The 22,588-nt window shown below is 39.1% G+C and overlaps 2 protein-coding genes and 1 long non-coding RNA gene across 10 annotated transcripts in view; 2 read left to right on the top strand and 1 right to left on the bottom strand.

Annotated features, from left to right (window-relative positions):
- APP (amyloid beta precursor protein) overlaps positions 1-22,588 on the top strand; it is a 257,221-nt gene that overhangs the window by 7,949 nt on the left and 226,684 nt on the right. The window lies entirely within an intron of this gene.
- Positions 1,870-22,588, top strand: part of LOC145716877 (uncharacterized) — a 42,427-nt gene continuing 21,708 nt past the window's right edge. Inside the window, exon 1 of the long non-coding RNA XR_014139833.1 lies at positions 1,870-5,070. This is a non-coding gene — a long non-coding RNA (uncharacterized LOC145716877). The remainder of the gene's footprint in view (positions 5,071-22,588) is intronic.
- JAM2 (junctional adhesion molecule 2) overlaps positions 20,742-22,588 on the bottom strand; it is a 427,760-nt gene continuing 425,913 nt past the window's right edge. Inside the window, exon 7 of the mRNA XM_081802327.1 lies at positions 20,742-20,896. Coding sequence (XP_081658453.1) covers positions 20,778-20,896 — 119 coding nt within the window. The 3' untranslated portion in view covers positions 20,742-20,777. The remainder of the gene's footprint in view (positions 20,897-22,588) is intronic.

Here is a 22,588-nt window from a genome sequence, read left to right as displayed (position 1 = left end):
AAAAGAAGTATCCTCATTTACTTTGAAGGATGAACCTTTATTTATTTATTTATTTATTTATTTTTGATTTTTACTTTTTGAGAGAGAGAGGGAGCACGCAAGCGGCGGGGGGCATAGGGAGAGGGAGAGAGAATCCTAAGCAGGTTCCACATGCAGCACAGAGCCCGATGCAGCTCAGTCTCACGACCCTGAGATCGTGACCTGAGCAGAAATCAGGAGTTGGACACCTAACCCACTGAGCCACCCAGGCGCCCTGAAGGTTGAACTTTTAAAACTGACACACATTTTTTGCAATCTTGGCAAACTTTTCAGACACTAACATTAAAATGTATCATGAAAATTGATATTTGAGATCAAATCTTTCCCATACTGATGCTCTTAATTGCTTATTATGGCTTGTTTAAACAAATACAGTTTTGTCAGTGCAGCATATTGATTTGAAAATATAAGCGATGAGTTCTTAAGAAACTCCCATAGAAACTTGCAGGTATTGCAGATTGATCATTCTAAGAGTAATTTATTCACAGATACTTATATATTAAATTTATTCGCAATTTAAAATTAAAGTTTTTATAGAAAAGTTAATAGCTTTTTTTTTTTTTTTTACATACACAGAGAGACAGATTCTTAAGGGCACAGCCAGCAAAGGAAAATGCACTTTTTCATTTAACAAATATTTCTGAGTCTCCTGCCCTTAAGGGAGCTTACAGTATAGTGAGGGATAGACAAAATAAATAGCACACAGTAGGGGACTAGGAAAAAATTAAGTTGGGTAAGGGGTATCAGGGAATGCTATGTGGAAGTAGTTGTGGGGTAATCTTTTATGTGACATCAGGAAAGGTCTCTGATCTTGTCACTATACAAATGTAAACTTAGATATTTGGGGGAAAGAACTATATATTCACCATCATGTGGAAGAAAAACTGGGGACGGGGATCTACTTTAGAGTGGCTAAATAATTAAAAACAATGGTCGGGTAGAAAAATTAATACTGATTGTGATCACAGTTTACTATAACTGTTTCTTTTTCTTTTTTAAAGCATATTCCTATTTTTTTAAAGATTTATTTATTTGTCAGAGAGAGAGAGCACAAGCAGGGGAAGCAGCAGGCAGAGGGAGAAGCAGGCTCCCCACTGAGCAGGGAGCCCCATGTGCGGCTTGATCCCAGGAGCTCGGGATCATGACCTGGGCCAAAGGCAGACGCTTAACCGACTGAGCCACCCAGGCATCCCTACTATACCTGTTTCATCACTACCACTGCATTTAGTATTTACTAAATATTTAATAAATATTTTCAGAGTACTCCAGAAATTTTATATTGTGGTGATAAAGAATTAATGTGTTTAATTCTTGACATTTGAATTAACTTGCGTCTAAAAAATTGTGAATGACCCTTCACTACAAGTGTTGAGGGAAAATTAAAGTCTTTTAAATAAGATTTATTTTTTCAGCCTTTTCTGAAACATTTTATTGTGAAAAGTTTTCATAAATGCTGTCAATAACTTAATGTTCAGTCATTTGCAACTCTTTATTTCAGAAATCAGTTGGCCAAGCAAAAAGTATCTCATTCTTGAAATGCTTCGTCAGTCCTGAGACTGATTGGGACAGTTTCAATTGAAGGTGGCAAGAAATGATTTTGTTTGAATAAGATTTGTGTATTGGAATTAAATTGAGTGGCCATCAAAATGAAAATTTCATTATCATTGTCTTTCCTCAGTTTGCTGCTTTTTTGCTTTTTTACAGCTAGTATTTACTTTTTACTTTAGTGTGAGCCAGGATTGGAATTGGCCCTTTAAGACAAAAATTGAGTTCTGTTACTTCTGTTCTTTTTTTTTTTAATTTTTTTTTTTTTTAATTTATTTATTTGACAGAGACACAGCGAGAGAGGGAACACAAGCAGGGGGAGAGGGAGAGGGAGAAGCAGACTCCCAGCTGAGCAGGGAACCCGATGCAGGGCTCGATCCCAGGACCCTGGGATCATGACCTGAGCCGAAGGCAGACGCTTAACGGCTGAGCCACCCAGGCGCCCCTGTTACTTCTATTCTTTAAAAGAATTAAACTATTCAAGTTCATGGGCTTGAAGGCAGTGCCACCATATGTTACTAACTTGACAGGCATTGAAAAGCTAATTGAGGTCATTATGATTAGCCTTGTATCTTGCTAGTGTTTTTTCTCAGGCTTATTTTTAATGTTATATGTCCAGTGCTAAATCCTCTTACACCCCAGAGTCCAGAAGATTTAAATCCAGTAACAGTGAACTATATTTTAAAATTCTCCAGTTGTTTTGTGTGGGGGAACGTTCTTGGCTAACTGATGGGATGTTGGAATGTGAAGGCAGCTTACATATTGCTGTTAGCTTGAGGAATGTGAAGGGCTCCACTTGCAAGAGCACATTTGTGACAAAATTGCAGTTTTGAAGTCACAGCATACTTGTTCAGTGAAGTATGAGAGGAGGGAGTCCTCAAAGGGTGGCCACGTGGCTGGAAGGCCCGAACAGTAGGAGCGAGGCTGCTGGATAGAGATGTTCTTAAGACAGTGCAAGTCCCAGGAACTAGGAACTGAGTAATTTATCAGCATGGACATTCGAGATAGCTGGGACAAAGATAATGAATATTGGGGGGCAGGGAGGACATACCTCAATGAGCAAGATAGGAAGCGCTTTGTTTCCAGCCAATTTCTTTCCTTGTTTGTATTTGCAGTTTGAATATTTCACATCACTTTGTGAGCTGGACTCAAAGATTAAATTTTTATCACAGTGACTTTTATCGTGAAATTTTTGTCATGTTGTAAGGGCACCAATGGGAAGTATTCAGTTTTTTGGGAGTATTTCTTAACGTGTATGTGTTTTTAGTTGTATTTATTGATTTTATAAATAGCTGATTAGGAGATTAGAAAGAAATTTTAGCATAATTTTCCCCCCCGGAGGGAAAAAAAAAAAGACATTGGTTAAAATATTATTCTACGGGCTTATTACCGTTGTTAAATTATTGATGCTTTTTAGAAATTCTGACACATAACCTCATTGCTTGCTTGCTCATTCATCTCAGAAGTGGAGCACTGAACACAAACCCAAGCCTATTGATTGATTCTTCTAGCAGATGAGGGGAAGGTTTAATGCGGGATGTTTAATTGGATATTTGAATTAAGTGTTCATGTGTTTTGTCCCTATTCCAAATTTTCTCAGGGCGTTTGTAATTGAGTTCTGTGATACTGATACCAGTTTGGAGTTACACGTTTTTATTATCATCAATTTATTGTACTGCACTTTCCTCCCCTTTTCTCTTGAAAGTTTGAAAACATCATTCATTTTACGGGCTGGTTGCCTTCTGTGTTTCAGTGGTGACAGGAGCACTGTAATCTTTGTGGGGCTATGAGTAAACAAAGAAGTAACTGAGCTTGTGCCTTGAAGGATTTTGCAGGCCGGTAGGGGAAGAAAGAGATGCAGAAGGAATTAGGCCCCGTATGCTGAAGGCTCCAGCAGAGGAACGTACAAAGTCTTCATAGCAGAGGCAGGCAGTATTTAAACTGGGTTTCAAAGATGAGCGGGGGTTAACTCTGGGGCGTGGTAAGGATTTCCAGACAGATGGAATAGTGAAGGTGTAGAGGTTTAAAAGAGGAAGCCTTAGGAATGTGGGTGGGAAAAATGGTATGGGGATGGTAGGAGATTAACAGCTTTAGATGCTTTGATGAGTTCGAACTTCATTTTCTTGGCAATGGGGGTATTTTTAGATGTTCCTAAAATGGGGAAAGCCATTGATGACAGTGGTTCAGCTACGTTTAGGAGCCTTTGCTGAAGTCCTTATCAGTATCTGCTTCATCCCATTAGCCACGTGGTAGCACCTAACTGCAAGGGAGGCTGGTACATGTAATGTATTAGCTGGAATATCGCCACCAGGAATACATGCTAGATTCTTCTCTTATGGAACAAGGAGGGGAGAGGATATTGGGTGGAAAACAGCTGCCATTCTGGAATGTGCAGGGAATACAGTACAAGGGATGTAGAGGAAAATGGGTAGATTAATAAACATTCTGAATCAAACCAAAGGGAAGATTCTCCGTGAGCAATTACAGTAGGTTTTTGGGATTTGCCCACTTCTTATCTGTTGGCTAACCACACAGGAAGCACATCTTTAAGAATGGAGGAGGAGATGGGGAATGCTTTTTTATTTTTATGGCAGGAACATCCAAGGGCTGAGACTTCGCTGTGGCCATTTGTACCCAAGATGGTTTAAACTTGTGTTCCTGGAAAACCCTTCCGATCAGGGTGATGGAAAAACGGAGAATTCCAGTGGCTCTTTGGAAAGTCATGGCAGGGCACTTGAGCAGGGCGTGCTCAAGTCAGTTTACTCTCCCTGTTGGTAAACTATCTTTCATTTGATCTAGAGACTTCCCTAAAGCAACCCTGTGGCGCTTGTTCTTTGAAAGGAAGAGCAGATAAAACAAGCTTTGAGGTTTTTAGAAAAGAGCATGATACAGAGAACCTCTTTTGAGCTAGATTTGTCTACCATGTTCAGCTTTTTTTCACAGCTACAAGCCTTTCAGATATGTTCATAAACAACTGTGTTATTAAAACAAAATGGAACAATCTGTGGAAAAGAGAAAAATAAACCTTAATATATTTACATGAGTAAAAATGGAACTGCCATTTTAAAATTTGTCTTAATTCCTTATCTGTTTTTTTATTCAGGTACTCTAAAAGTGGCCAAATGGAGACACTTATCAGAAAGTATGTAATGAAATAAAGATGTGGGAAAACCCTAGAGTCCTGAGCAGAGTAGATATAATTGTTCACATTAGTGAGTGTTTGAGGTTTTATAGTAGGTATTTAAGAGCACCCAAAGATGTATTTAATATATGTCCTAAGACAGGGCGCCTGGGTGACTCAGTCGTTAAGCGTCTGCCTTCTGCTCAGGTCATGGTCCCAGGGTCCTGGGATCCAGCCCGGCATCGGGCTCCCTGCTCAGCGGGAAGCCTGCTTCTCCCTCTCCCACTCCCCTTGCTTGTGTTCCCTCTCTCGCTGTGTCTCTCTCTCTGTCAAATAAATAAATAAAATCTTTAAAATATATATATGTCCTAAGAGTTTTATATATGGTACCTGGTTCTATCTTAAGGAAACGTCTAAAATACCAGGGTTCCTCTACAACTACTCTTGGTTTTATTTTCTGCATTCTTTCTTTTTGAACCCTTGATTGTCTTTTTTTTTTAAGATTTTATTTATATGACAGAGAAAGACACAGCGAGAGAGGGAACACGAGCAGGGGGAGTGGGAGAGGGAGAAGCAGGCTTCCCGCAGAGCAGGGAGCCCGATGCAGGGCTCGATCCCAGGACCCCGGGACCATGACCTAAGCTGAAGGCAGACGCTTAATGACTGAGCCACCCAGGCTCCCCCTTGATTGTCTTTAAGAGTAGTCAAAAGCATCATTTAAGATTGGTCATCTTAAATCTGGACATTGATTTTGTTTTTATTTTGAAGTATCTAACAAGGAAATATTTTATCTTCTCAGTTCTAGAGACTGTATTCAGAAAAACAGACAATAATTTGTTATGTGTCCAGAATAGTCATTGATTGATAATGAGACTCAGAAAGAGTAGCCTTTGTGTGTTTGAATGGATATTTCTCTAATGGTCATATTTTGAAATTGATACTTTTTCTTTCCCCCTAAAAAGAGGTGGTAATTATATAAGTTTGAAAATTTTTTTTAATTATGGTAGGGTGGATAGAAATTGAAAATATGAGAAAATCATGATCTTTAATTCCAGCATAATTTTATAATGGTCCTAAATAGATGGTAGAATTTGAAAAAGTAATTTCACCAAAGGACATGCATTTTATGCTGGATTCTGTTCTGTTTTTATATAGTTGAAAATACTTGACATAGTAACTGGCCATACTTTAAGCCCAGTCTGAAATGGGTTTGCCTTTAGTTGGCTCTGGACTATAGTTAGGGACTATTGCTAGTTTTATTGACTTTAAATAGTTGGTAGTTTATTTGCAGGCAGTGAGACATATGCCTTTGTTTAAGAACACCTCACTGAAGAAGTGGGCAGTCCAAGAATATGTTCTGAGAAGAACACTTGAGTTTTCTTTTTTTTTTTTTAAGATTTTATTTATTTATTTGACAGAGAGAGACACAGCGAGAGAGGGAACACAAGCAGGGGGAGTGGGAGAGGGAGAATCAGGCTTCCCACAGAGCAGGGAGCCCGATGTGGGGCTGGATCCCAGGACCCTGGGATCATGACCTGAGCCGAAGGCAGACGCTTAATGACTGAGCCCCCCAGGCGCCCCAACACTTGAGTTTTCTTGATTGAGATTCTTAATTTACCTGAATCGTATAAATATTTTACTAAGTTTGTTCATAGCCTGTTGTATCTCTTAGTAAATAAGCTCTCTAGAAATGACTCTACTCTGATCATTTAAAATACATTAAATAAATTGATACAGATCACAAAAATTAATGGGAAAGTTTCTGGTTGGATAACAATAAAATGTAGTTCTTCTGTGCAAGTTCATTTTAGTTGCTCCTATAAATGCAGGTGTAAGTTTTAAAAAAAGATTGTGATCATCTTTATGAAGTAGACTGAATCATCACTTTATATATTTAATTCAAAGGAAACGGCAAAAACAGGTTATAAGTGCCTGTGGAAACAGTAAGCCCCAAGTCTTAATGGTGAAGAAGCAGGGAATGGTAATGTTCCATTCTGATGCTCTCCTGGTGTCATTTCATCTCACAGTTCCCCTGGCCTTCACTTAATGCTCAAGGCTAACTCTACAGCAAAGCTGTCCAATGAAAGTATAATGGGATCACAGATGTAATTCAAAATTTCCTAGTAGCCACATAAAAGAGTAAAAGAAACAGGTGATACTAGTTTTAGTATGTTTCACGGAACCCAAAAAATCCAAAATATTATTTCAACATATGGTCGGTATAAAAATTATTAATGAAATATATTACATTTTTTTTTCACTTAATGTCTTCAGAATTTAATCCATAGAGCATATTTTAGCTCAGACCTGCCACATTTGAAGTACTCAATAGTCCCATGTGGCTAGTGGCTACCATATTGGACAGTGCAGCCATGTTAGAAGGGCCCGCTCAACCTGCTGCTGTCCGGAAAAAGAATCAGGTTTCGGAGCAGGTAGTATCGAGAAGCGCTTTCTAAGGTCCCTCATTTTACAGATGAAGAAACTGGAGTCTAGAAACCTTGGGTTGCTCGGTATCGAAGCCCAATCCCTGTCCTCTGACTTTTGGTCTCTTTCTTCATCACTCTGATTCTTCCTTTTTCTCTTCCATGTTGCTGTGACTACTTCAGTATGTGTCCCAAATGTTAGGTGGTTGCTACCAGTTAAATATTGAGCCAGGAGCCTTAAAATCTTGCCCACTCAAGAAGGTTTGCTCCAATCTGGATAAAACTCTGTTTTTGGGCAGGGTAAATAAAATTACCAGGTATATCTAGAAGCTTTTTTGGTGTCGCGCTGTTGGACTAGGAATTGGGGGGATCGTTTCGGATTCAGGGCATGTGACTCTGAACACTGATTGAAATGTCAGCTGCCCACTGAAGGGAAAGATCGACAAGGCATTATTATAAATGTTTTGTTGTGTATATGACGTCTGTTCCTGGAAACAATGGGGTTAAGCCTTCCTTTTTCTTCTTTTATTCTTGGGAAGGCTGCCCATGTGTGTCCACAGTTCTTACCCAATTATACTTAAAAGTATGCTGTTTCTTGACAACTTAAGCCCAGCTCACTCCTGGCATGTTATTTTCATAATGTAATAAACGTGGAAAGCTTTCTGCATGGCAGGGTGGGTTGGCGAAGGCAGGAGATGGGTGTGCTCCTGGGATCATTGCTGTGAAGTATTTGTTTTACAATACGAAAATGCATGATGGGTGAACTTTGAGACTTAAGGTTATTTTTCTAAAATATTCATCAGCCTGGATGTTGTAGATTGTGGAAGAGTGCTTTGAAAAAAGTTTTAAGTTTATTCATGTGACTTAGGTTTAGTGATTTTCGGTGAAGTGTTAAACTTAACCAGGTTCTGTTTGAACCTTAGGACTCCTCATCCGTGGCTCACCTTTACCCAGGAAGGCATTATTGATCTTTAAGTTAAGCAGGCACTGTATTTTCTTCACATTGAATTTGCAAATGCTGTTGTATGGGACAATACTGAGAAGACTCACGTCTTGCAGGAATGACTTAAAAGTACAGAGATTCCTGTGGCAATTGTCTTTAAACTTAAAATATTCACATACTTTTTAGCAATTTTTCCTACATTTGCATAGTAAATATAACCAAGAGAAACAGAAGTTTAGAGCTTGTTAATGTTTGAGGGAGTCTTTTTTTATTATTATGTTTTAGTTAGAGTTTTTTAAGTAGAAAAGTATTACAAGTACATTGTAGGTAACTTAGAGAAAACAGGGAAGCATGCATAATCCTACCATGCACAAATGTCTGTTTTATGTCATTTTTTTAAAGCATTTTTGAGATCACACTGTTACGGTCCATCTTATATCCTGCATTTTATTCCATAACATTAAATCTTAGGCTATTACGGGACACCTGGGTGGCTCAGTTGGTTAACCATCTGCCTTTGGCTCGGGTCATGATCCCAGGGTCCTGGGATTCAGTCCCACATCGAGCTCTTTACTCCGCGGGGAGCCTGCTTCTCCCCCTGCCTCTGCCTCTCCCCCTGCTTGTTCTCTCTCTCAAATAAATAAAATGTTAAAAAAAAAATAAATCTTAGGCTACTATAAGCTTTTTGTAAATACAGTGTCTAATGGGCGTATGAATCTGTTTAGGGCAACCTGAGCTCTGTAATTGGGGGATGTGTGCCTTTTAATTTGGCATTTCCAACCCAAATTTAGGTTGGAAGTAGTGATACAGGGAAGAATCATGTGCCAAATACCTGTTACTATTTTAAGTGTTTATCGAATGATAAAAATTGCTGCCCTCAAGCAGTGTTCAATATGGTGGTCCTTCAACTATAATGTAGTACTTAAAGAAAATGAGATGAACAGAAACCATTAGAGGTTAACAAGGAAATAAGGTGGGCGCCTGGGTGGCTCAGTTGGTTAAGCGACTGCCTTCGGCTCAGGTCATGGTCCTGGAGTCCCGGGATCAAGTCCCACATCGGGCTCCCTGCTCATCGGGGGGTCTGCTTCCCCCTCTGCCCTCTTCCCTCTCGTGCTCTCTGTCTCTCATTCTCTCTCTCTCAAATAAATAAATAAAATCTTTAAAAAAAAAAAAAACAAGGAAACAAGGAAAACCTGACCTAGTGATTCCATCAAGCAATCCTCTTATTTAATAATTCCATGATCACTTGTGTAAGAAGAAGTTTGACTCTAAGAAGTTGTGAGACTTGACATGCAGACATAGCCAGGGTCTCCAATGTAGACATCACTGAAATTGTGATTTCACTTTACCAGAGCCATCCAGTGGGGGCATTAATTTTGTTATATGATTACACAGATGTAAATAAAGCTCACCCTCCTTTCCATTTCCCTGCTCTTAAAGTCTATCCTGATCTTATGTGGCTAAAAAATGTCAGAAACATTTATAAAGTTCACAAAGGTAAGAATATTTAGCCACAAAAAAGGAACTTTAAATTTAGTAATGTGTGATGAGATGCCTCCTCCACAGAACCTTTTGTAAGATTATGGAGCCCATTTAGCCAGACCCATATAATCTTTGATTATTAACTGTTGTTTACATGGTCAGTAAACAGTTTTGTATTTCATATTATAGGTTTGTGGAGCAGAGAGTATGTTGTTTATTTATTGTTTACTTATTTTAAATAAATACAATACTGCATATATATAGTGAATAAATGCCACCCTCAGAAGCCTAAACCTTTTTCTTAGTCTTGTCATGTCTCCACAATCTATTGCTCTTTGTTAAAATGGAAAATAACCTCTCAGAACTAACTGTTTCTTTGGGGCTTTCACTTTTTTTTTAAGTAAAGCTTCCCTTACCCTCCCCCCATCCCATGTAAAAATATTTACATCAAATAAAATTTGTATGGCTTTTTTCCGGTTGATCTGTCTCTTGTTAGTTTAATTTGCATGGCCCCAGTTACTGAACCTAAGAGAGTAGAGGAAAAACTTTTTTCCTGTCCTTTAAGTATTCAAGCTGGAAGGAGCAATAAATGGAAAGACTGTGAGGTGGGACCGTGCTGGGGCATGCTGTCTGAGGAAGTATGTGAACTGTTACAAATGTCCCACCAATTCTATATACATAATTTATCAATAGCAGTTCACATTGATGAATCATTTGTAAAAACTAACAGTAAGTGTCTTCCATACTGAATTTACTGTCTTGGAGAAGAATGTATGTTTCAGTCAAAGGAATTTATGGAATACATTCTGTATTCTAAACATTTAAAAGAGCTCTTATAGTACATAATAATTCATCTTTGCCTCTGTATCTTTAAATACGGAGGACAAGGAAAAATACTGTCTTAACAGTTATTTTAGGTTTGTTGTGTGGGGTTGTGTTTTGTTTTTTTTTTTTTCGTCCCAACTAAAAGAACTTGCATTAGAAACTCGGTGGTCAATCATGTCATATTGCTGGGATTTATAAGTTCTGAGATAAACACCTCTATTTTTAGCATATGTAAAAATAGATGCTTCCTTGGCTTTTGCTAGAATAACAAGAATAATGAGAAGAAGAAACTTAATATAGCTCTTTCTATGACCCAGACACTGTTGGAAATGCTTTTCCTGTCATCCTCAATAGCATCCTGGGAAGTATCTACTTTTATCCCCACTTCATATATCAAACTGGTAAAGTATGAGCTGGGAAGAAGCTCACAAACCATGTTCGAACTTTGTCTTCACTGTCTGTCCTCTTAACCACTTAGGTCTCTTGCCTCTAACAAAGTGGAATGAGGGTGGAGTTCGACCTGTCCTTCCTCTTGGACAAGGCAGCTAGCTCCTCGAGGAAGCAAGCTATTACAAGGTCTGACCTGTTACGCCTTCAGTCCTGCTGCTCCCCTCCCTCCAGCCCCACTTCTGTGAACTTCTGAGCCCTGATGTCTCCACATGGTGTCTTCCCCTTCTTCTGCAACCACTCCTTCCCTCCCAATCTTATTCCTTCCCTTTATCTCACCCCAAATAGAAGAATCCAGACTATAGATGTTGGAGGCATTTAGACCTTGCACCTGAGTCCACAACTCCGTCAATTATTAAATAGAACTATGACCACAGGGAAATGACTTAACTTCCCTAAACCTAAATTTCCATATCTACAAAGTATCTCTAAATAGGTTGGTCAGGAGAAAAATTGAATTAACAAGGAGGTAGGAAGTCCAGGGCCTGGCCAGTAGTAGGCTCTGAAATGAATAATGGCTCTGATTCTTACTGCAAGCCTCTTTGTAGCATCTCTTCTTTGACCCTTCAGAACTGTCCCTGCTGTTCAAGTCAGCTACACATGACTCCGATAAATGCAAAGGCTGGGGAAGAGGTCCGGTTTCAGGTGGTACTGCTCTGCTTAGCTTCACGTTTTCAGGGCTCTTAAATAGCTGGGAGACCAGAGCATCTCAACATTCCCTTGACAACATTTTTGACATCTGAAAACAGGAATGACTTCTTTAAAATTCGGCATAATCTTTGTGGTCAAGTTGCTAGAGTTTGAAATGTCTGTGAACCCAGAAGAAAAGCCCCTCGGGAAGGAATCTAAAGAATGCTCTCCCGGGATGGGGCTCTCCTGCCTGTCCCCTTTCCTGCCCCTCCTAGTTCTGCCCCTCCTTGGCATTTTCCGCAGTGACCCTGCACAAGCCACAGCCTTAGCTGCTTAGACCAGCTGGAGACAGCCCCAGCATTCCTTACCGCTATCTTTCAAAGATCTCCGCAAACCCCTTTGAAAACAAAAGGGATTGTTTACCACATGTCACAGGGGACAGGAAAGGAGATAATTGAGAGATCTTCCTGAAGGGACCTATTGGTTTCTAGCACCTGCAGAAGAAATGGTAGGATAGGCAGACCTTCTATCTCCTGGACCTGCTCATGTGTGGCATTTACTTTGTATTAGGAATGTGCATTTCTCTTCACATTTTATCAGTGTATTTCTGTACTCCTGTCACGCGGACATTAGATTCAGGAGAAGAATCGCGGTGGACCTTTAGTGGTTTCAGGTGACTCGTAAATTTCATTAATTCACAAAATGTGAGTTGAATGTAGCAGTATGTGATTTGGTTTGGAGAGGTTGTATTTTAGGGTGGGGTCTTATTCTGGATGGGGGAGGGATGGGATTCTTCAAGACAAACCCAAGAGACTGCTGGGGTTTTTGATGTTTTGATTCTAGAAGGATATACTCCCCTCCCCCCTCAACCCCCAATCTTCCTTCTGACCTGGAATGTGTAAGGCCCTATCAGGTGTTAGTGTTTGAGATCCTGTTACACCCACATCCTGTAGCTGCATCCAAGTGCTTTGAGGCCTACTTAATATGGATTAATGTAACAGTTGCTCTGTGAAAACAGATGCTCTCGGCTGCTTATTTCTAATAAATTAATCAAGCCGTATAAAAGATGTTTTTCCCCTTTAAGAAGTCACATCTGCCTATGAAACTGTAGACTGGTAAAGTAAAACTGAAATGCTTCTGACTAAAATTAGTGTATTATGTTTAAAACCCTTTGCCTGGGGGCGCCTGGGTGGCTCAGTTGTTAAGCGTCTGCCTTCGGCTCAGGTCATGATCTCAGGGTCCTGGGATCGAGCCCCGCATTGGGCTCCCTGCTCAGCGGGGGGTCTGCTTCTCCCTCTCCCACTCCCCCTGCTTGTGTTCCCTCTCTCGCTGTGTCTCTCTCTGTCAAATAAATAAATAAAATCTTTAAAAAAAAAAAAAAACCCTTTGCCTGAAACTGGTTATGACATGCTCCTTTATTAAATTTCTAGTCAAGTGCTTATTCATAAAAATAAGGCTTATATAAATGATAGCGTTCAAATGTTACACTAGACTGTTTTGGCAGTTTGACCTTTCACAGTCGCCAAATAAATATATCTTTTTTTACACTGAGTAGAGAATTATTTAACATTTGTGTGCTAGCAATATGTCAAGTGAATTCAGAGCCTGAATGCAACCGATGAGACTCTAGGTGGAACCATGAACATATACGGATGTAAAAGAGAAGACCAAGGTATCCTTTGTGAGGGAGGCAGTTGTATAGGGAGGGAAGTTTATAACAGGCACTTAAGAAAATTAACACAATTATTGAAAATGTCCTATGGGAAAATCATGAGGTAAGAGGAGCCAGAAAAAAATCTAAAGAAAAATGTAAAAGGACAGAAATTAAACCTGCATAGCACAGGCAAAGACAAATCAGGGGGACAAAATGGAATTGCAGAAATCAACTTGTATGAATAGTACATTCATATGTAATTAGTATGGCATATGAAACTGGTGTAGGATAAAGGTGGTTTTCCACATCAGAGGGATAAAGGATAGATTATTCATTAAGGGTATTGGGATATCTGTCCATAAAAAGAAGCTGGGTGATTATAATATTTAGAGATTCTGTAACAAAGGGCAAATTTCTTTATTCCACACGTTGCTCTTACAAATCAATTAGAAATACTAAGTATGAGTATCTTAAGAGAAAAATGAGTGAAACACTTTAAAAACTATTATCATGAAAAAGATTAAAACATATACAAAAGAGAATAGTATGATGAATCCCCAGGTACCTGTCACCCACCCTCAGAAATCATAAGCTTATTTCTAACCTTATTATCTATTATTGTCTTGTTTTAGCCAAACAACTCCCTCGCTTCTCCTTTTCCTCACTGGGTTCTTTTGAAATAAATTCAATCATGTAATTTTAGCCATACATATTTCATTGTGATCCTCTTGAAAGCAATGAAAGGAAATAAGCAAAGGAAAAAATATTTAATAGATAGTGCTCGGGAAAAAATATACTAGCCAGTAAACCTATGAAGTTACATTCAATCTCATTAATAATCTGGGAAATGCAAATTAAAACAACGTTTTGTGACCATCTGATTGGCAGAAACTGAAGAGTCTTGCCAGAGCTGTCAAGGATGTGAAGAAACACATTTTCTTTGACCGTCAATGGTACAGAAATTTTTAAGAGCAAATTGTTCAGAACTTTACGTGCATACCTCTCAGTTTAGCAATTCTCTGAATTAGTAGCATAGTGTATTATGTGAGTGCCCACAGAAAAGGACATTATTAGGAGCCCCTGGGTGGCTCAGTCTGTTAAGCCTCTGCTTTCGGCTCAGGTCATGATCTTGGGGTCCTGGGATTGAGCCCCATGTTGGGCTCCCTGCTCAGTGGGGAGTCTGCTTCTCCCTCTCCCCTTCCCCTTCTCTGCTCGTGCTCTCTCTCGCTCACTCGCTCTTTCTCTAATAAATGAATAAAATCTTAAGAGAAAAAAAGAAGAGGACATTATTAGAGCATTAATTGTATCAACTAAACAAATGTATTTTTTACTATTGCACCAAAGTGGAGTAGAATTCCACCATACATTTAAAATAGTGTTAAGTGAAAAGAGGAATTTGCAGAAGGCAAGCATAATAAATTCCATTGAGGAAAATTTATATATAGAACAAAATTTATGTGCCTAGAACATATCTTGACAGGTGGAGATACTCATTTCTATACTATTAAGGATGGTAGCTACACAGACCATCTCTGAAAGAATCAAGTATATCTAACAAGCTTTGCTTCTGGATAACGAGACAGTGGAATGGAGGAGAAGGCAGTACATGTTTACTTTTTACGTTATCACCTGTGTTTTTGAATTGTCACTAAGCAGACACTTTAGAAAGGTGCCCCGCTACGATGTCCCACCTCATCATGGCTGTGTAACTCCCTGGTTCTGCCATTTCTGGTAGGTGGGAGCCACCTCAGTTGTCCTCAGGAACTTCTTTCCACAGACCAGCCCTCCTGTTCCATTTAAAACATGTCTGATTTTAGGAAGACATGTATTTTGATGTGATATCTAGAATCTTCCCAATTGTCTAAGGAACGTTACTTTTATAAAGTTGAGAATAGCAAGTTTTAGTATATCATAAAACTGGCTTATTTCAGTGAATTTTATCTATTTTCATGGGTAACTGATTCTTATATCAAAACCTGCTTTTGAAAGTAAATACTTCATGCTCATTTGCTCTATATTGAACATCATGAAGGAACTCCTTCAACTCAAAATTTCTAGTGTTGGTGCTTGTAATATCATTTCTCAAGTTGATCCTAATGCTAGCTATGGAATTCTCATCAATTGAATGGAAATGTTCTGTCTTCCACTGAATTTTTTATACTGGGATTTGTTATATTTTCTGCATTTTAACCCAGAAAGTTACTGAAAAGAATGGACCATGATAAAATACTTGTTTTATTATTGTTGTTGTTGTTTTTGAAGATTTTATTTTTTTAGAGCACATGCAAGCTGGGGCGCGGGGAATTGGGGAGGGAGGGAGAGAGAGGGACAAGGAGACTGTGCTCAGTGAGACTTTGCGCTCAGTATGGAGCCCAGTCTCAAGACCCTGAAATCATGACCTGAGCTGACACTGAGAAGCTTAACCGACTGAGCCACCCAGGCGCCATGATAAAAACTTGTTTTTAATCTTATTTTATATTTTCTTAATAAATGGAAATTATAACGGACTTTTTAATTAAAGGTTGAATGTGGACCCTCCTAAATTAGTAGCAGATTTTTTTTTTTTAAAGATTTTATTCATTCACTTGAGACACAGAGATACAGAGAGGGAGAAAGAGCATGAGCAGGGAGAGAGGGAGAGGGAGAAGCAGGCTCCCCTCTGAGCCAGGAGCCTGATGTGGGGCTCCATCCCAGGACCCTGGGATCATGACCGGAGCCGAAGGCAGATGCTTAACCATCTGAGCCACCCAGGCGCCCCAGTAGCAGATGTTTTAATGACTGTTTGGGTATGAGAGATTATAATAAAACGTGCATTGCTTAAGATGGAAAATATTTGTGCAGTATCATGCTAAATTAAAACAGTAAATTGAGATTGTATCAGGGCATAATATAAACTAAATATGAAATATGGAGAACATACTTTTCCTTCATGACAAAGGCAGGGCAAATACTATCTCAAAATAAAATACCAACAGTTAGGTTTAGTGAGACTGCAATAATTTGCCCCCAAATCATAGTAAACAACACAGCTGAGGTTGGAACTCAGGCTCCTGATATTTAGCGTAGGAGTAACTTGACCGCAGGGCCTCTCTGTAGCTCCTATGATAAAGTAAAACAAAAGGACAGTAACCCCAAAATTTTTGATTTTCAAAATTTTGTTATTTTTGAAGACCTCTTTGTTACTTAGCTTTTAAAATTTCTTGGCTTAAATGTGAAATATTTCACATATAAGCTTTTTTTTTCTGTCTTAAAATTGATTTTCCCTATATACTTTATGGATCAAAACCTTATCAGAATCTATTCCCTTTCACATTGGTTATAAGAGTTGGAGGTTATGGCAAATAAAGTAATACTGAAATTTTCTAAAGCTGTCTTTGATGTTGAATAAAGATTTTTATTCATTTATTTATTTTTTAAAGATTTCATTTATTTATTTCAGAGAGAGCAAAAGCTATCACAGAGGCAGAAAGAGAAGCAGACTCCCCGCCAAGGAGGGAGCCCAATGCCGGGCTCCATCCCAGGACCCTGAGATCATGACCCGAGCCGAAGGCAGACGCTCGACCAACTGAGCCACCCGGGCTCTCAGATACCTTAATTTTGAGTAGGGGACCATCTAACAGGATTGAGATGGTTCTGCAGAAAATTAAGTATGAAGCTTGGTGAAAATGAGCACAGGATATATCCACCCAGAGACATGTCACTGCCACAGACCAGCCACAGCTTTCTTAGCAAAGCCCAGAGGAAGAAGCATTGGGCTTGGAAAAAAGCCTGGGGTGCAGCTTTCTTAAATTTCCCAATGTGCCCGGCTTGGTGGCCAAGGTAGTTTGCCTGTTCAGAATGGATCCTGCTAGCTTTGAAGAAGCCCCTGTTTGTATTTATCAAGCCACTTACACCCCTCTGGAACGTGTTCCACTGAAATGCCAGCATAATCACCTTAATGGTTGCAAGAACTCCTTTTGTGCACCCTGTCATCCGGAGCTAACGTGTGTACTATTCTTACCCTTCCCCATGTAGTGTGTCATAGGTCACATAGTGTGACCTGGTCTCACACGTGTGCTCATCTCTGAGAGGTTGGCCTTCTGTGCCCGTCAGAGACCCTCCCCAGGTCCAGCAAAACAGCTCATTGCCTTTCTGAATTCTTGAAAGCTTTCTTTGTGAAACTCTTCGTAGAATAACTTTATATTGTTTGTTTTTGAAACTCACCTTACTCTTTTCAGTTTCTTGATCTGTACAATGGGACTCGTTAGAAAAGTACCTTAACTTCTAGGGGTGTTGTGAGGATTAAAAGGAATAATACAGCCTGGAGGACATCGTGTACACACAGTAAACGTTTATTATTATTACTACTGCTGTGAGCCAACATTGGTGATTGATTCATAACATTTGCCAGACATTTTTAGTGGCTCAGCTCATGGACACACCCATGTTTATAAGTGACAGCATGTAACCTTAGCCCTCCTGCCCCGTCCCCAGAGTAGAACTCAGTCATCCACAACCCTGCCTTATGGATACAGATTTTCAATAGAAAATTAAAAGCAGTCTGTTACCTTTCATTGAGTTTTGTTGCTTTCTTTCCTCTTGTAGTGTGGCTCTGCCCAAAATGTAGGCAAAATTAGGAAATCTTAAAATACACTGTCAGCCTATTCATAAAACATTAAGTAACATTCAAGTTGGTTTGTGGTTTTTACAAACTTCTGAGGCTCATAGAGTGGACAAATGACATGTAATTTTCTGAAAGTTGTAATTAGACTCTTGGTGTTGGTATTTGCAATTTCAGGTTTACATGTTGTCATTAGCATCCCTGTTTTTGCTTACTAAGCAATTTTCATGCTCATTTAATTCCCACAATGTTCTATGAGGTACTTACAATTTTATCCCCTAATTTACAGATGAGGAGCCCAAAGCATGGTCCTTTGTCCATGATCACAGTTAGGGGTTAGAATTTAAGTGTATGCAGTCTGATTCCAAATTTCTTTTTTCTACTCTAGAATGTCTACATAAATGAATTGTTTTCTTATAGTGTTAAAGCTAGAAAGGAGCTTGACCTTAACCCAATCACCCAACATGATGTTTGTAGTATTTGTTGCCATTTTTTCAGTAGTTTGTTTGAATTGAGTTGAAAGTGTGAATTGATACCAGCACCACCCCCCCAGATTACTATTATTTTTTCATAAACCACTTTTTTTTAAAGGTGTTAATCCCATTAGGTTTCCTATCTTGATTAACTTAAATTATTCTTATTCTGGTCCATTTGCCATAGATAAAACTTGGAATTTGTTGAAATCCGAACTGTCATTTTGACTCCAGCTGTTTTCTAGAGGTCTGATTTGGACGAAGCAGTTAGTGAGAATTAACTCAGGGGTAAACCTTGGATGGAATGTCAGCCAGCAGCTTTTTTGCATTCTGTTCCTCCTGCCCCATGCTGACACTAGGATTTTGGTTAGGAAATTTACAAAAGGAAATTGATTTATTCTATCAGGCTGTGGTTGTCCATTGTTGGCTCTCCATCACCTCTCAACTTGGTCCCAGTGTCTGTGATCCACACCGGAAGAGCACGGCCTTGCTGTTCCCAGTGGGAACTGGGTTAGTTCTGATGACCCGGTGATTCACACTGCCAAGGATGGAAGGCTCTGACGTGTGTTGGGTCTGTTGTGGTCACTGCAGCAACAGTTTGTTGATCTTAGGGAGCATTCCATAGTTGCTGATGTAATTGAAGATGACTGAAGCAGGCATTCCCCCAGATTCAAATGGACCAATTAGAGGACCTGGCCTGGAGTTTTATTAGCTGTGTGAGTTCTGTGAAGGAGGCATTGTTTGAAGTCTGTGTTTGGGTAAGGTGAAAATCTGTTCTCGGACACTAGTATCTTTTTTGTAATTGCAATATTATAAAAATTTTAACTACAAAGTAGGGATGAAGTTTACAGATTATTCAGTACGTGTTTAATTTGTTAGCCCTTAAAATGCAATTCTCTTACCCGGGTGATAACTCTTTGTAAAACACTCTTGCTCTTCCTGAAAATTCTGTTTAATGAGATGCTTCTCTTAGACTGGGTATTGGGTTTTTAAAAATTATAGCTCCTTTTAAAAATTCTGGTAATTAGCAGGAATGAATCATGGAATAAGCCCATAGTTCTTAAAGTGTGGTCTGGGGGCAGGCCAATGACTTAATAATCACTCTAGTGGATTCTGATGGAAGCTTAATTCGAGAACCACTAATGTAAATTTCCTTCTAGAGATCCAAATGTTGACCAGATTCCGAGCTTTTAGAAGAAGCAAACTTTTTTGCATCCTTCATAAGGTAAAGGATGGTTTGTTTGTTTTTTTAAGATTTTATTTATTTATTTGAACGAGAGAGAGAGAGCACAAGCAGGAGGAGCTGCAGGCAGAGGGAGAAGCAGACTCCCCACTGAACAAGGAGCCTGACTTGGGACTCGATCCCAGGACCTGTGATCATGACCTGAACTGAAGGCAGACGCTTAACCGACTGAGCCACCCAGATGCCCTACAGGGTGGTTTTATACACACTCACTTGATAATGAGTTCCTTTTGAATTTAAGGTGTGTCCACATGATAGAATGCATTCTTCTCAAGGGCAAGAGGGATGCGCTGTTAGCTCTTCTGTCGTTTCCAGTTATTTGGTTTTGTGCATTAACATACCTTCTTCCCTTACTTATTTCTGATCTGGTACTTACATTGTGTCATGGTGTTTCTTGTAGCCCTTGCCGTTCAAGATACTGATCAGCCTTTTCTACCATATTAAAATGTACAGACTTGATCTAAAATCATGGTTCAAAGTAATATGACATCTATAAAATATAGTTGACTTTTTTTTTAAGAGAAAAAGAGCATGGAGGGGGAAAGGCAGAGGGCGAGGAAAAGAATCTCAAGCAGGCTCCATGCCCAGTGTGGAGCCTGATGTGAGACTCAGTCCCACAACCCTGAGATCATGGCCTGAGCCGAAATCAGGAGTCGGACGCCCAACCAACTGAACCACCCACATGCCCCCAAAAGTACAGTTGACATTGAACAAAGTGGGGGTTAGGGTCACTCACCACACCCCTCAACCATGTAGTTGAAAATCCACATATAATTTTTGACTCCTTAAAAACTTAACTACCGATAGCCTTCTGTTGACTAGAAGCTTTATCAATAATATAAACATTTTGTACGTTGTATATATACTGTATTATAATAAGGTAAGCTAGAGAAAATGTTATTAAGAGAATCATAAGGAAGAGAAAATAACATGTAAACTGTATTGTATTGATCAAAAAAAAATTTTTGTATAAGTGGACCCATGCAATTCAGACTTGCGTTGTTGAGTGGTTAACTGTATAAGAATGTCATGATCTTTCCCCACAGTCTACATAACATTGCAAACACCTCATTGCTTGCCAAGAAAGTAAACAAGAATGTTGAGGAAAGTCTTCCTTTTTCATTTTCTTAGATAGTAAGCAACCAAAGCAGTTTGCTTTTTGAGTCATTTAGACTTCCATTTTATGTTTGCAGTTGGTAAATATTGAGTAAGAGATACTGTGATGTATCCATTGGAAACTATCTACTGACAAATTATTTATGAAATTGGGAGAATGGTGTTTTATAAATTCTTTTAATCCTTCGGTTTAGGGGCGCCTGGGTGGCTCAGTTGGTTAGGCGACTGCCTTCGGCTCAGGTCATGATCCTGGAGTCCCTGGATCGAGTCCCGCATCGGGCTCCCTGCTCGGCAGGGAGTCTGCTTCTCCCTCTCCCACTCCCCGTTTGTGTTCCCTCTCTCGCTGTGTCTTTCTCTGTCAAATAAATAAATAAAATCTTTAAAAAAAAAAAAAATCCTTCGGTTTAATCCTATATTTTGATCCTATAGCTTGCGTAATGTTTGTGTGTAGTTTACATAATCTGACAACCTTCCAAAGGGATTTAAAAATTTTTTTTATTGTGAAAAATTTCAAACATGTCTATCCACCTTCAACAGTTGATCACATTTTGCTGTTCTTGTTTCAGCACACACACAGAAACACACATTTTTTTTTTGTCTTCCTTAGTATTTTAAAGTAAGTTTCAAGCATCATATCCTTTACCTGTAAGTACTTCTGCCCATAGGATTTTTTTTTTTTTTTTAGGTAGGAAACATCTTTATTATTGGCCTTGATTCCTTCATCATGTAGTGTCCCAACATGGGTTACACGTCCAGAGGATCTGCCTGGCGTGTACTACCCCCGCCCCTCTAGTGCAGACACCAGGCCTCTGTCCATCACACAAGGGAAGCCAACCCCACCGGCCCAAAAGTTCATGCTTGGGGTGCTGAGCTCCAGGCTCTCCCAGGAATGGACCCTCGGTCCCTCCCCCTCTATTTCGGCCAGGAGTCCTGGGGAGGCCGAGGTTGGAGCCTGAACAAGCACTCTCTTTTTGGTTTCATGATCATTTAAAAAACAGAGGAGACAAACATTTCACAGTCTTTAAAAAATAGGAGTCTGAGGAGAGAAGCCAAGGTCCCCATAGGTTTCTAAATGGATTTGATGCAGGATTTCGTAATTAGAGCAGTATAGACTTAAAAAAAAAAAAAAAAGGCGACTAGATATTAGTACATGTTTTGATCTTAATTTAGAGAATCTTTATAAAATGTATTCAAGTTCTTATAAATTTTCTAGAATTTTCTTTAGAGCCACAAAAAAATACTGCCATCTCTCATTTAAGAGGAAAATGAGTTCCCTAGTAAGCCCTTTGTTTACAGAACAAATGTGTATTTTGTTTCATCAGTAAAATCCTAGGGACAGCCATGACTCATATCCACTAAATGAAGGAACAGAAATAGGATCTCCCTTGTCTTTTTATTTATGCCTGGGATGGGTGACCAGAATATTTTTATATTATTGCTAAGTAATTTTTTAAGAGCTCTGACTTATTTAGATTTTAGGAATATATTATCTTGCTTCTAAGTAAGAGATTATAGCTCCTAAAATTTGTCTGGTTCTGGTGTCTTGTTTTCTTCTTTCACCCTCTGCAGTTCTGTAATTCCCAGCAGGGAAGGGGTCCTGCTGGGAGTGTTTCCTTGTTAGGATGGCAAGCCTCCTCTCCTCAGCCCACTTCCCATCTACTTGTTTTGTGACAGTGAAAATTATCTTAACAATTATAGCAACTTGAGACTTCTTCAAGTGTGATCTCTACTAAAACTTTTAGGTAATATAATTGATATATAACATTAGTTTCAGGTGTACAACATAATGATTCCATATTTGTATATATTGCAAAATGGTCACCACAGTAAGTCTTGTTAACGTCCATCACCGTACATAGTTACAAAATTCTACTTTTAATTATAACATTACTAGTGCAAGTATAATATAGGACATGGGTTTTCACTGGGGTTTAAAAAACAGGCAGTATAACCAATTTTTTTTTCAAACAAAAATATAGATTAGGTAGGACCTCAGTCTATAAAATTGGTTTTAAAAAGCTATTTGTGTTCATTGAAACCTTACAAA

Source organism: Leptonychotes weddellii, chromosome 1 (assembly GCF_054177405.1).
Source record: "Leptonychotes weddellii isolate Sample4059 chromosome 1, ASM5417740v2, whole genome shotgun sequence".
Taxonomy (NCBI): domain Eukaryota; kingdom Metazoa; phylum Chordata; class Mammalia; order Carnivora; family Phocidae; genus Leptonychotes; species Leptonychotes weddellii.
The sequence above is the reverse complement of the archived record's forward strand: the minus strand, read 5'-3'. Positions and strand labels throughout refer to the sequence as shown.